Source organism: Strix uralensis, chromosome 6 (assembly GCF_047716275.1).
Source record: "Strix uralensis isolate ZFMK-TIS-50842 chromosome 6, bStrUra1, whole genome shotgun sequence".
Classification (NCBI taxonomy): domain Eukaryota; kingdom Metazoa; phylum Chordata; class Aves; order Strigiformes; family Strigidae; genus Strix; species Strix uralensis.
In genome coordinates this window covers 24105551-24117598 of record NC_133977.1, presented here as the reverse complement: position 1 = coordinate 24117598, position 12048 = coordinate 24105551, and the positions used below count along the sequence as shown (strand labels likewise).

At 37.6% G+C, this 12048-nt stretch overlaps 1 protein-coding gene across 4 annotated transcripts in view; it reads left to right on the top strand.

Moving 5' to 3' along the window:
• B3GALT1 (beta-1,3-galactosyltransferase 1) overlaps positions 1-11295 on the top strand; it is a 226871-nt gene extending 215576 nt beyond the window's left edge. For all 4 annotated transcript variants that reach the window (XM_074873332.1, XM_074873331.1, XM_074873333.1 and 1 more), the window contains 2 exons: positions 5682-5720; positions 6292-11295. In XM_074873332.1, the coding sequence (XP_074729433.1) occupies positions 6521-7501 (981 nt within the window). In that variant the 5' untranslated portion in view covers positions 5682-5720; positions 6292-6520 and the 3' untranslated portion in view covers positions 7502-11295. The remainder of the gene's footprint in view (positions 1-5681; positions 5721-6291) is intronic.
• The last annotated feature ends 753 nt before the right edge of the window (positions 11296-12048 follow it).

The window sequence follows — 12048 nt, the reverse complement described above, 5'->3', positions numbered from 1 at the left end:
ACACTGAGATCCTACCTCTGTACATTGCCAGCAAAGGAATGGTCCTTCATGCCAAACTCACGTTTCCTAACCAGTAGCTTATCCCACTCTCCTCATCCATGTTAATTCTGACACTGATGTTGATCAAAATATTCTTAAATATTTCTTTCAACTGTTTGATCTTCTCCAACTGAAAAATTGCACTTCACAGCTTAGTCATGGTGGAAAGTGTTTACTTTTTAACTTGCAAATTATTTTGTGGAGAAAAACTAGGTGCATAATTCATTCTTAAGCATGAGAAAAAAGCAATGAAAATACAGTTTAATTGTTTTAAATAGGCTGTCTCAACACTTCTTGAAAAAGAACAGAAAATCCTGTTTATTTTATAGAGATATATTCACTGAAAAAATATGAAGTGGAAAATACAAAAAAAGTCACTGATATGCAGATTTGCTTTCATGTAGAGTTAACTTTTAACTCTTTTTAAAAGACTCAGCAGTAGCTCTTTAAAGGTTAGAGAAGTTTCAGTAGCATGGGCACATTTACTGGAAATTCTAAAACTTGCATTTTCCCTATATAAGACTTAGAAGCTTTACATAAAATTCCCTGATGCATAGTCATTCTTACCTTTCTTTCACATTAAGAGCATGTAGTAAATATTGAAAAATGATTTATAAATCCCAAAATTATTTCCAGAGATCAGCTCTTCAATTCAGTGATGAAATACAGCATAAACCATCTGCAAATCAACTTTCATGAAGAGAACTGTTAGTATGAAAGAATCACTTGTACAAATGCTTGCTTTCACATTCAGTTACTGCTTAGGGTAAAGCCCATCATCAATATTGCTGTGAACAAGGAATGATTCTCTATGTACAAATAGCATATCTTAAAACAGCCTCATTTTCAGAAAATACTTGTCCTCGTTGCCTTTGAAGGAAGAGAAGGGAAGACAGCCTCTTTTAAGGTACACCTTACCTTACCTTACTGATTCTTCTAAAAAACATGGATCTGAAATGAACGCTTGTACTTTCCTCCCCTCAACTCAAGACTGTGGCTCCTACATCTATTACAATCCCTTTCCATATATATTCTGGAGAGGAAGGTCTTTGTAGCACTGATTTGGTTTCAGGTCCATTACACCCAGGCACAGCAAAAGCATTTGGAACATTTAAGAAACCTTCAAATGAAGTTGCCAGAGAGGAGCTTGCAATCTCCTGTTAAATCACCTATGCCATCTGTCCAGAATTTCCTCAAGAAATTACTATGAAAACATAAAGCCAAGAACACAACAGCATCCCCAGATTTCTTTGTAGATGTGTTCTTAATGTTCAGGATAATTATCTTCTCAACAAGCTTCAGTAATAATCACAGACTTTTCCTGAGGCAATTTAAGGACTTCATAAACGGTGAAGATATTTCAGTGTCTTGGTCTACATACAGATGAAAGCCATGATCATAGAAAACTCTTACAAAAATGTCTCTTCAGGGAAAATGAGAAGAGTTTGCTACATTTGCTAAATAATTTAGCAGCTGCATTCCTTTTTTTTTTTTTTTTTTCCCAGGGAAAGGAATAGGTACATTTTGGCAGAGATTCACAGTGCTAATTGGACTCAGTCATGCTCTGCCTAACAGGCTCCTGGGTGTCAGAATGAGCAGCTGCGGCCTCCCTTGGCTTCTCACCCGGCATCATCCCAGGGGCTCAGCATCCTGACTGCCTCCATTCAGCACCTACGTTATGCCTCAGCAGTAGATAGTGACACGGTCTGGATTACAACTATGGCAACACACCAGGCTTCAAGACCTGTGGTTTCTATCATGTGCGTCCACCATGATCTAGTTATATTAATGCAACTGCACTTACATAGGATGGGATTTCTTGAAAGAAAAAGATCAACAACCTCTCAGCAGACACAGCAGCATTCCAAAATATTGGCAAAATATTGCAGTTGGCGAGTAACATTTGCTGAACTCATTTCACGTCTGCCTGAAAATTGCCCATGAACAGTTAGCAAGATTCTGAAATGTGCTCATTATCTGGAGGATTATTCTTGATGTGCAGTCAGCTCGTAAAAGGTTTGCTGCAAATATTCAGTCTCCATCAGGTCAATTACTTACAGAAGTTACACAGTACTGCTTTCTGTGCTCTGACCCGGTGGCTTCTCTGGCTCACACAGCATGAGCTGTGAATAGTGCAATTAAGTGCAGAACTTTGAGTCACAGTATGGAAACATGATGCTAAACGTTTGCTTTTTACAATCATCTAACCCTAGCAAAGCTTGAGCCTTTGATTACTTATAGTATGACAGCCAGGTTGGGAAAAGGGTCAGATTGAATTAAAACATTTTTAAAAACAAGAATCCAAGAGCTTAACATTGCTGCTGCCCTGCTAAAAAGCTTTCTTTTACCCCACAGAACAAAGGAAAGGAGGTGACATTTCCCTTTACCTGTGCCAATGTCCCCAAACGTGACATACCCTATCCCAACAAACAAAAATACCCGAAGCTGATAAAGCTTTCTGCTCTCCCTGTGACAACCTATATCCTGCTGTAAGAGGGTCTCCAAATTTCAACATCAAATTCAAGAATATCATGGCAAAACTAAAAAAAAAAAAAAGAAGTCATCCTTATAGTGGCAATATACTGAATCCAGTAGCAGGACTAGAAACACAATACATTAATTAATTTGCTCCTTAAGGCAGCTGTTGATATATGTACTATTGACTAGGTTAAAAATGCTCTGAAGAACTTCTGGGCAAACCGCTAAGGGAACCACAATAACATGAAGATATTGAAGTGCTTTCCATTGTTATTTAGACGAAAGTAGTGACCTTAGTTCACATACCTTATTCTTCCTCTTTTCCAAATGAGTAATTAACACAAATTTTACACTCTGATCTCATTCCTTGTAATTCACATCCTTGATATACAAGTCCCGCATTTTGCATGGTGACAGAGTTTAGTTTCAGGTCACAACACATGACAAAGAAAAGGTTTGCTGTCACAGACTGAATAATTATGCAAGATACCTGCAACACAGGAGTAATTCTAGGAAAGCCTGAGTTAGGCACTTGTTTAAGTCCTTGATGAATTAGCATCATCTTTAATAACAGAATTTGGCAACCTCTGAAATTCTTGACTGCTAAGTCATCACAAAATATGTATTTCACTGCTTAGTTCATGTTTCCCTGCCTAATCAAGCTATGTATTTTCTTGCTTGTGCAAGCTAAACATTACTGGAATTACTGTGCAGGAACAATGTCGCCAGAAATAATTTCTAGAAGCATTTGCCATATGGCCAAAAAAATACACACAACATAGCTACTTATCTAACCCCCTCTGCGATCCTACAAAGAGTGAGAGAGAGATCAGTCCTGAAGGTGACAATAATCCCAGCTAAAATAGCAGACCAAGACTCCTCAGTAAATTTTGTTTTGTATTTGCACTATTTGCTAATTTTGTTTGTGCTGTTTTCTTCCAAATCTGTTCCCCATATAGAGCAAAAAGCTCAGGTACAGCAGGAATGTGAACTTTAATCTTCACATCTTCACCTCACAGCAGAGTGGAAATAGCAGTTACCCATCTCAGGAAAGCAGGGAGCTGTCTTTTTGTTTTTCCCCTCAATCTTCCTAAAAAAGAATTAAATCTAAAATTTTGCTTGTCAGGAAAACTACAGCCAGTTTACTTTTAACCACTTCACCTACACTTTGCTCAAAAATTACCACAGAAATGGTATAAACCGCTCCAAACTGAAGAACACCATCCAAAATCTTATTTTTCTTTGAAAAAAGGCAAAACAAACAAACAAAAAACCCAAACCAAACACAACAGAAAAAGCTAAATGTATTTCAAGAGACAGCAATCCAAGGGCCAGTATAAGAAATATTCATCCTGGACAGTTATCTGTCGATTTCATAACTGAGCAAAAAATTCCCTACAATAGCTTGGAAGCTTTCTTCAAAATGGTGTAAGGCTTTTGTTGCTTCTAATGCTTTCAGAGCACACAAGATTGGATATCACAGCCATGACATTGCTGAACTGAAAAGCTATTTTATGTAATTTTGCAGTTTGTAAGAAGCACTGGTTACAGTTTTCCTTTCCCTCAGATATCTTCACAGTATTCATGGTAACTAATGCACCTACCTTTATTACAGAAAAGATGTAGAAGAATGTACATGTTTAGAGAGTGCAATATATAGTTTCCTAAAATAATTCATCATATGCAGAATATTAGAAGTATTTGTGAGACCTTAATGCTGGAGTCCATTAAGAACACTGACCTACATGGTATGAGATATCAGAGATTCACAACAAAGCCAGAAAGAAGACAAACCTACCAGATCAGGGATGCATTTTGCCTTTCTCAGAACTGTATCCCGCTGACCCCAGTGAGTTGTTACAGCAGGACAGATCCCCTCTCCAGACATTACAGTAGCATTTGTGTATATATTTGTCATAACTGTATTTGTTTACAAGGATGTACGTGTGTGCACCAAGATCATTGTGTTCTGCAGCCCTGTGGGGCAATTAAAGGCCTCACTTAAATATACTGCTACTGCTTGGTGGAAAAAGATCACAAACCCCAATTCCTGACAAGTAAAAAGGAGATCACACTCAACCTATGCCTCATCAAATTGCCCCAGTTATAGGGCAAAACCAATTGAAACTGATGAAGCTCTGAAACAGGCCACAAATTCACATTATCCTATTTTGTGGAGGGGAGAGGAGTATGTGGGTTCTGGTCATAACTAAAAGTGCATGTCATGAAGACGAGCAGGAGAGCGTTAGCTATAAGAATCTGTGAGGAGATTATAGTCTGTACATATTTAGCAGAAGTTCTGATTGTTTCTCTGTACACCTCAGCATGAAATAGTGACACAAGATAACAGTCCTTTAACTCTGATAGCCTGCCTAGAGGGGGGGAGCTCTGACTGCACAAACCCTAAGCAACAGGCCATGGGGCCACCTCCAAGGCTACACACTCATCTGCTTTTGGAGAAAGGGAAAAAGAGACCGTACATATCCACGAGGGGTGGGGGGAACCACAGCTCCTTAAAAAGCATTCTGATGGAATCCAAGCAATGTGTCAAAGCAGTGTGGAAACAAAGTATGTTTCTAAGACAGGGCTTCTATCTTTTATCTGAATACATGTATGTTTTGTTCTATCCAAAGTAAATATTAAATATTTCAAAGACTCTTGTGTAAAGCTCATCTGTTGCATGCTTGTACTATCCTTTAGCTCTGAAGCAATGCAATGGTAAAACCCAGCAACACGGAGCCTAGAGGCACTCTCCAGCTACTGGCGTGCCTTGGAGGAATCAGCACTGATCCAGCAGGCTTAACGCAGCTTGTCTCGTTTCCATGAAATGATGATAAACAGAACTGGTTCCCAGAAAACACACTAAGAGCAAAGGGAGCTTCAGGGCTGGCACATTCCCTGGATCCAGGGAAGCCTCCCAGCTCCCCGGTGCCGGAGGCAGGACGGGCGCAGCAGCGGGGAAGGGCTGCCGGCACACGAACCCTGGCCTGGCAGGCAAGTGCTCTGCACGCTGGCCAGCAAAGTGACAGTGTTAACAGGCTGCCACTGTGATTTATCTTACGTGGTATACAAATGATGTTTCCTCATGAAAAGTAAAGACTAGTTTGGGGGGAGAGGAGAAGGAAGCCAACAAGAATAACTGAATTGTGTTAATTTATTTCTAGACTTTTATGGAGTCTACTCCGATGCTGATCTTTTCATGGGTAAGACTATACTTATCTCTCTCTCTCCTGTACCTTTACCAATCAGTCCCATTCTGTCTGATTTTCACCGAAGCGTGCTCTTGTTAGCAGGACAGACATTAACAACATTTAGATCAAATGAGATTTGTAGGTATTCATGTGCATAGTTGCCACTAACGCTATTAATCCTAAAATAAAGTATATTATTTTTCATTCTTTAAATAATTTTAAAATGTTCCATGGCATATTTTTGAAAGATTGTTCATAAAAAATGCTAGGAAGTAAGAAAATGCTAAAAAAGAGAAAATTATTTTCATATACCTTTAAAATTATCTTAATAGACAACATGCTATGCATGCTTAAATTTTTTTATGCATTACTATCTATGAGAAATTATCAATCATTACTTCACTTATATAGCTATATTCTAGTATACTATCTTCTATTGTGGTACTTCATGAGAAAAAAAAGGCTGTCCGAGAAATGCATTAAGATGCTTAGCTTATTAATGGCCAGTCATATTTAACCTTCATTTTTCTTGCCCTAGGCTTTTATGATTTAGCAATGGAAAATTTTCCTTCATATTTTTCAGAAATAACAGAAAATTCCAAGAAATGGAAGCTGCTGCTAGTAAAAGAAGAAAAGCTGAGTATCATCAGGGTTAATAGCTCCAATTTGAGATCCATGAATGATTACAGAGTTACTTTTGTGTATCGAACTTTCAAGTTTCATTAATAATATGGTGCCTCTCCAGGACATAAGTGTACTCATGGTACGAAGGCTATTTATTCATCACATGAAGTAGAAGAGCTAGAGGAACAATGGCTTCAAAGGTCTCATGCTTATACATTTTGACAGTAGTTTGTTGGGCAAGCGCTCTTTGGTACTTAAGTATAACTCGTCCTACTTCTTCCTACACTGGCCACAGACAGCTCAGCAGCATATCCATAGCCAGAAAAAACGTTTCATTTGGCAACATAAGAACTCGACCTATAAATCCACATTCCTTTGACTTTCTTATCAATGAACCCAACAAATGTGAGAAGAGTGCCCCTTTCTTGGTCATTCTTATCAGTACAACTCACAAAGAGTTTGATGCAAGGCAAGCCATCCGAGAAACATGGGGAGACGAAAACAACTTTAAAGGAATTAAAATCGCCACACTATTTCTTCTCGGAAAAAATGCAGATCCTGTGTTAAATCAAATGGTAGAGCAAGAAAGCCAAATTTTTCACGACATTATTGTGGAGGATTTTATCGACTCTTATCATAACCTCACTCTGAAAACGTTAATGGGGATGAGGTGGGTAGCAACATTTTGTTCAAAAGCAAAGTATGTTATGAAGACAGACAGTGATATTTTTGTAAATATGGATAATCTTATTTATAAGCTGCTCAAACCTAACACCAAGCCAAGGAGAAGGTACTTCACTGGTTACGTTATAAATGGAGGACCAATAAGAGATGTTCGCAGTAAGTGGTATATGCCAAGAGATTTGTATCCCGACAGCAATTACCCACCCTTCTGTTCAGGCACCGGCTACATTTTTTCAGCTGACGTAGCAGAACTGATTTACAAAACCTCCCTTCATACCAGACTACTTCATCTTGAAGATGTGTACGTTGGACTCTGTCTTCGGAAGCTGGGCATTCACCCCTTCCAAAACAGTGGCTTCAACCACTGGAAAATGGCCTACAGCTTGTGCAGGTACCGCAGGGTGATCACAGTGCACCAGATAACACCAGAAGAAATGCACAGAATTTGGAATGACATGTCCAGCAAGAAACATCTTAGATGTTAAGATTTTTACAGATGTAAATACCTTTTTTTAAAAATTTTGGTTTAGTCTGGTTATTTTTTGACAAAGTGATCTGCTGATTTACAGGTTAAACTGTGGGATATTAACTGTGAGAGGATTTTTAATGACTGATTTTTCATTCTCGTTTTGACTACTGGTTTACAGACTTCAGGCTCTTTTCATAAGGACATTACACCAACCAAAAGGATCTAGAGTCAAATCTCAGATTTTGTATATTATCCTCTATTACATATATCAGCTCTTACACCTGTACGTAAAAGGACAGTAATAAACTATTATGAGCTGCTTAACAGTTCATGCCCCAGCCTCTGAGATAAGATTCAGGCCCTAAGCAATGAAGAATTACAAGCATACTTTTATTCCTTTTTGACACATAACAACCATCTCTATTTAGAGCTTTGTTAATAAATTGAGCGGTATACATCCGCACTGACCACACCTATCTTGACATATATATTTTATAGTACAATGTGTGTAATTCCCAAACAGCTTACTGAGGTATATAGCAGAATTTAGACAGGTAAGACCATCAAAGTCTCATAGGCCTTAGAAACAAACCCACACACTGAAGTATGTTTTTATGAACCAAATGGTATTCCTTTAAATTATTTCAGAAGATACCCTATTTCTTTCCACTCCCTAAAGTAGTCCCTAAAAGATCTTATACAAATTTAAAATGAAGTAGAATCTGTAGGTGAAATAAGACAGGGGAGATGTATGAACAACTATCTTAAAAATACATGAAAAAATTATTAATATCCTTTAACTTTTACTTTCAAAGCAAGTGCAATGTTTCTCATTAGTATCTGTGGATCTCTCCATTAAGCATCTTGCATAGCAATATATAATTATATTGAATGATAACAGTGTCAATAAGCAGCATTTCTTTAACATCAGTCAGTGCACTATTTACCTAAAAAGAGTAACACAAAAGCAGCTTTTTAAGGGTAAGCTCTACTTTTTGCTACAGTACATATATGAATGAGATTCTACCAGATTTTTAATGGTGTAGAAAAGTAGAATTTTGTCCAATAAAATAATGCAATCAATTTTCTGTTGATTGTGCAGAGGACATTAACAGTTACATACAACTTTCACAAAAAAAAATACAGGGCTTTTAAGAATCACCTATTAAACAAATTCTAGCCTTTTTCCAAATCTGCAGCTCCCAGGTTACTCATCACAGAGCCAATACTCACTGAAGTCCTTCTTAAGAGATCTGCAGAGCATGCAACAGAAATCAAATACACAAGATTTTATTCAAGTTTCATAATGTGCTTATGTGTTTTGAATATGAATGTTAATGAAATGTCATGAAAATTATTTCCTGGAAAATTCTTCAATAGGTTCAAGCCATCTCTATTCAGCACCATCTTCTAACAAAGAGCTAGAATATGACATCGCTCAGCAAATAACTTGGAATGAAGAATTCACAGTCAAGTTACAAAGATATAAAACTCACCAAATATACTATTAGCTATAGATTACTCACACTGCCCACAGCACACACAAAAGTCTCATTCACTTCAGCTGGCATTATGTGTAACATATAAAAACTGTTAAGTCTGTACGTTATTCAGGACATCTATAAAGTTGTCAGAAATTAACTGAATAAGAATTTAAAGGAAAACTCTGACCTGATTTTGCCATAGGTGTACATAGCACTTTAGACCAGTCACAGAGGAATGAAGATGCTATCCCAAAAGGTTTGCTGTTTCATAACAAATTTTTAGTCTTATTCACAGATGTAGCACTACTGTTTCGAAAGGAACTACTTGTAAGTAAGGTAAAGTGTACCTGGCCTTCAAGTCACAAGCAGTAATTGTCTCAAATCTAGTTCAGATCTAAAGGTGAAGTTACACAACAGACAGCCCAGGAGTTGCTGCTCATCAACAGGAGCTGGTGCACCCTTCATAAATGAAAGTTGGTAATTTTATTTAAAAATACTGAATCTCTTGCAGCATAATTAAGATTTATCCTTCCCTAGTTGACCTAGTCCTTATTAAAGTTGCTCTTGCTTCCTGTCAAACTCAGAACTCTAGCTAAACAAGGTCTAACTAATTGCATAGATGAATATAACACACAGATTGGGCGAAGTTCAGCTTTCCTTACCCAAGCCCCAGAATATGCTTGTTTAGGAAGGAAAATGAGAGAGGAATTCATCCCCAACCCTGTGGTAAATCAGACAGTATAGATGCCATCCTACCGGAAACACACTTTGTAGTAATTTCAACCCACAGGCTGCAATCACTGCTGCTATCCCTCTGCACTGTGCAGCAATTTGGGGTTTCTGAATTTACAGCTGAGTGGATTTGGTGGCCTTACTTCTCCTGCTGATGCCTCTGTGGCCTTTGGTTAGTAACCAAGGGGACAGCAGGGCTCCCAATCCAGATACTTCAGGGCTCAAGTAGCGTGATAGCCTTGAATTTCTCCTAGTACAAGTAGACTGCATTAGTGATTGGAAGGTACACCTTGAAAATAGTATGTGAAAAAATATATTTCCTGCCATTTAGAGATAGATCTTCAACAGAAATGTAAATGTTCATCTTGAAACCGATGTACATATTTCTAAGGCATTTTCTTCTGTATTCAGCTGTATATATGTGTAGAGTCTGCTTGCTATGTAGTATTCTGTTATGCATGGAGCTGAGTTAGGCATTATATTTGTCCAGTGTTTCAAAAGCCTTAAGCATGTGTGCCCTAACTTCTGAATGTACAAGATTTTTTCTTTTATTGTCAAGTGAATTTAAAAGAACACAACAAAAGCCTAATTTTCTACTTCTATTAATTTTCTGATACTAGACTTCACTAGCTTGTTACACTTACATAACAGATTTTATTATTTAATATTGCAGTATTGCAACCTGGAGCTAGAAAGGGAGCAATACGTCTACTCCTAGGGGCAGTTTACTGTCCCTTCCACTCAGTATTTGTGCCACATGGGGTAAACACTGTTAACAAACAAGTGTTTGCATTAGGTTTCCTTTAGTCAAAAGAAATATTTATGTTATTTAAGGGTCATTTTGTTTCACAAACAGGCATGGGACAAATGACAACTTGGTTAACTGCTGGCTTCTAGTCACTTCAAAAGTGTGACTATAATCACATTTCGATTCCAAAACCTATGTGAATAAATCACATTGAGCAAAGAAGGTAGTGGAAAAATGCCTCTCTAAGGAGGAGTTTTTCACAAAAGCATTTTTTTGCTAAAACTGTGAGAGTATTTAAACAGAAGTCTCAAGGTTCATTTTCCATCTTTCCTAATAATAATGTTAACTATCAATTTTTATTCTTTACAGGGGATTTTTTTTGTCTTTACAATGTAGATGGCAATGGCAATTTGTAAATGAAGAGTGTAATTAACTAGAAAAGCTTGTCAACAGTAACCGAACTTTTGGTGTATCATTATATATGACTGGCTGTACTTATGTATTTATTTGTTTAAATTGTATATATTGTTTTATCTATAGTGTCTGTAGGAGTGCATTCTTTTAGATTAAAGTATTATTTACAGTTTTGTGGGATTGCCAGCAAAGCTGCTAATCAAGATACTATTTTTTTGTATCAATGTCAAATAATAAAAAAAATTAAGAACAAAATCAAATGAAAAATTGAAGGTGTCCTATAAGTTCTCTTCACTTCTTTCTAGAAATGTAAATATTATTATCTGAAAAATACAGTATCAGTGAATAGGCTCATTTGTCATAGGGAGAAGTATTGTGCTGTAAAAGCAGATTTTTAAAAAATAATTTGAAAAAATAAACACAACAAAAATATTACTTTTATTCATTATTTGTGCAACAACTTCATCAAGCTGATGTCTATACTGATGAGGCATACTACTTCATTTGACACCAAAGACTTAAGTCTTAAAACAGCCTTGGCAATATCTGGCAAATTAGCAGATGGGTTCATCATCTGCTTTGCCCTATTCAGCTGCTTTGGAATCCCCAGCTAATGAGACTGAAGTTCAGCAGTTCTAAGGCAGCAAAGCTGTTTGACTGCCTTGGCCTTGCAACATAATTCTTCCGCTGCCTCCTTGCTACCTTAATGCATGTGCTTATAGACATTAAAGCTACACACAGGAGAAAAAGAGAAAGCGCGAATGTCCCAAAAACCACATCTTGGAAAACCACAATAACCTCACTTTGAGTTGCCGTGTGACTGCTGAGGGGGGTATCCATGCAGAGGGAGGGGATCCTCCCCTGGCTTCTTAGAGCCAGACACTGACCCTGACAAAGCCTTTTGATTCCCCAGGCCCCCAAAAAGCACCAGGAAAGAAATGAAGCAACACAATCTGAATAATCCCAGATTATCCAGTTAGACTCATGTAGTGCTTGTCTCCCAACACAAATATATTAACATGCTGTTTTGTCCGGTAGGAAAGCCTGAGCGACCTTTGAGTCTTCACATCAAAATACAAACACAAACCAGAAGCATATAAAAGCAGGACAAAGTCCCTTGTATTTTAAGAGCTAGTCAGAGTAATTCCTCTCTCTCCATTCTGCCCTTTGCAGTTTCCTATCTAC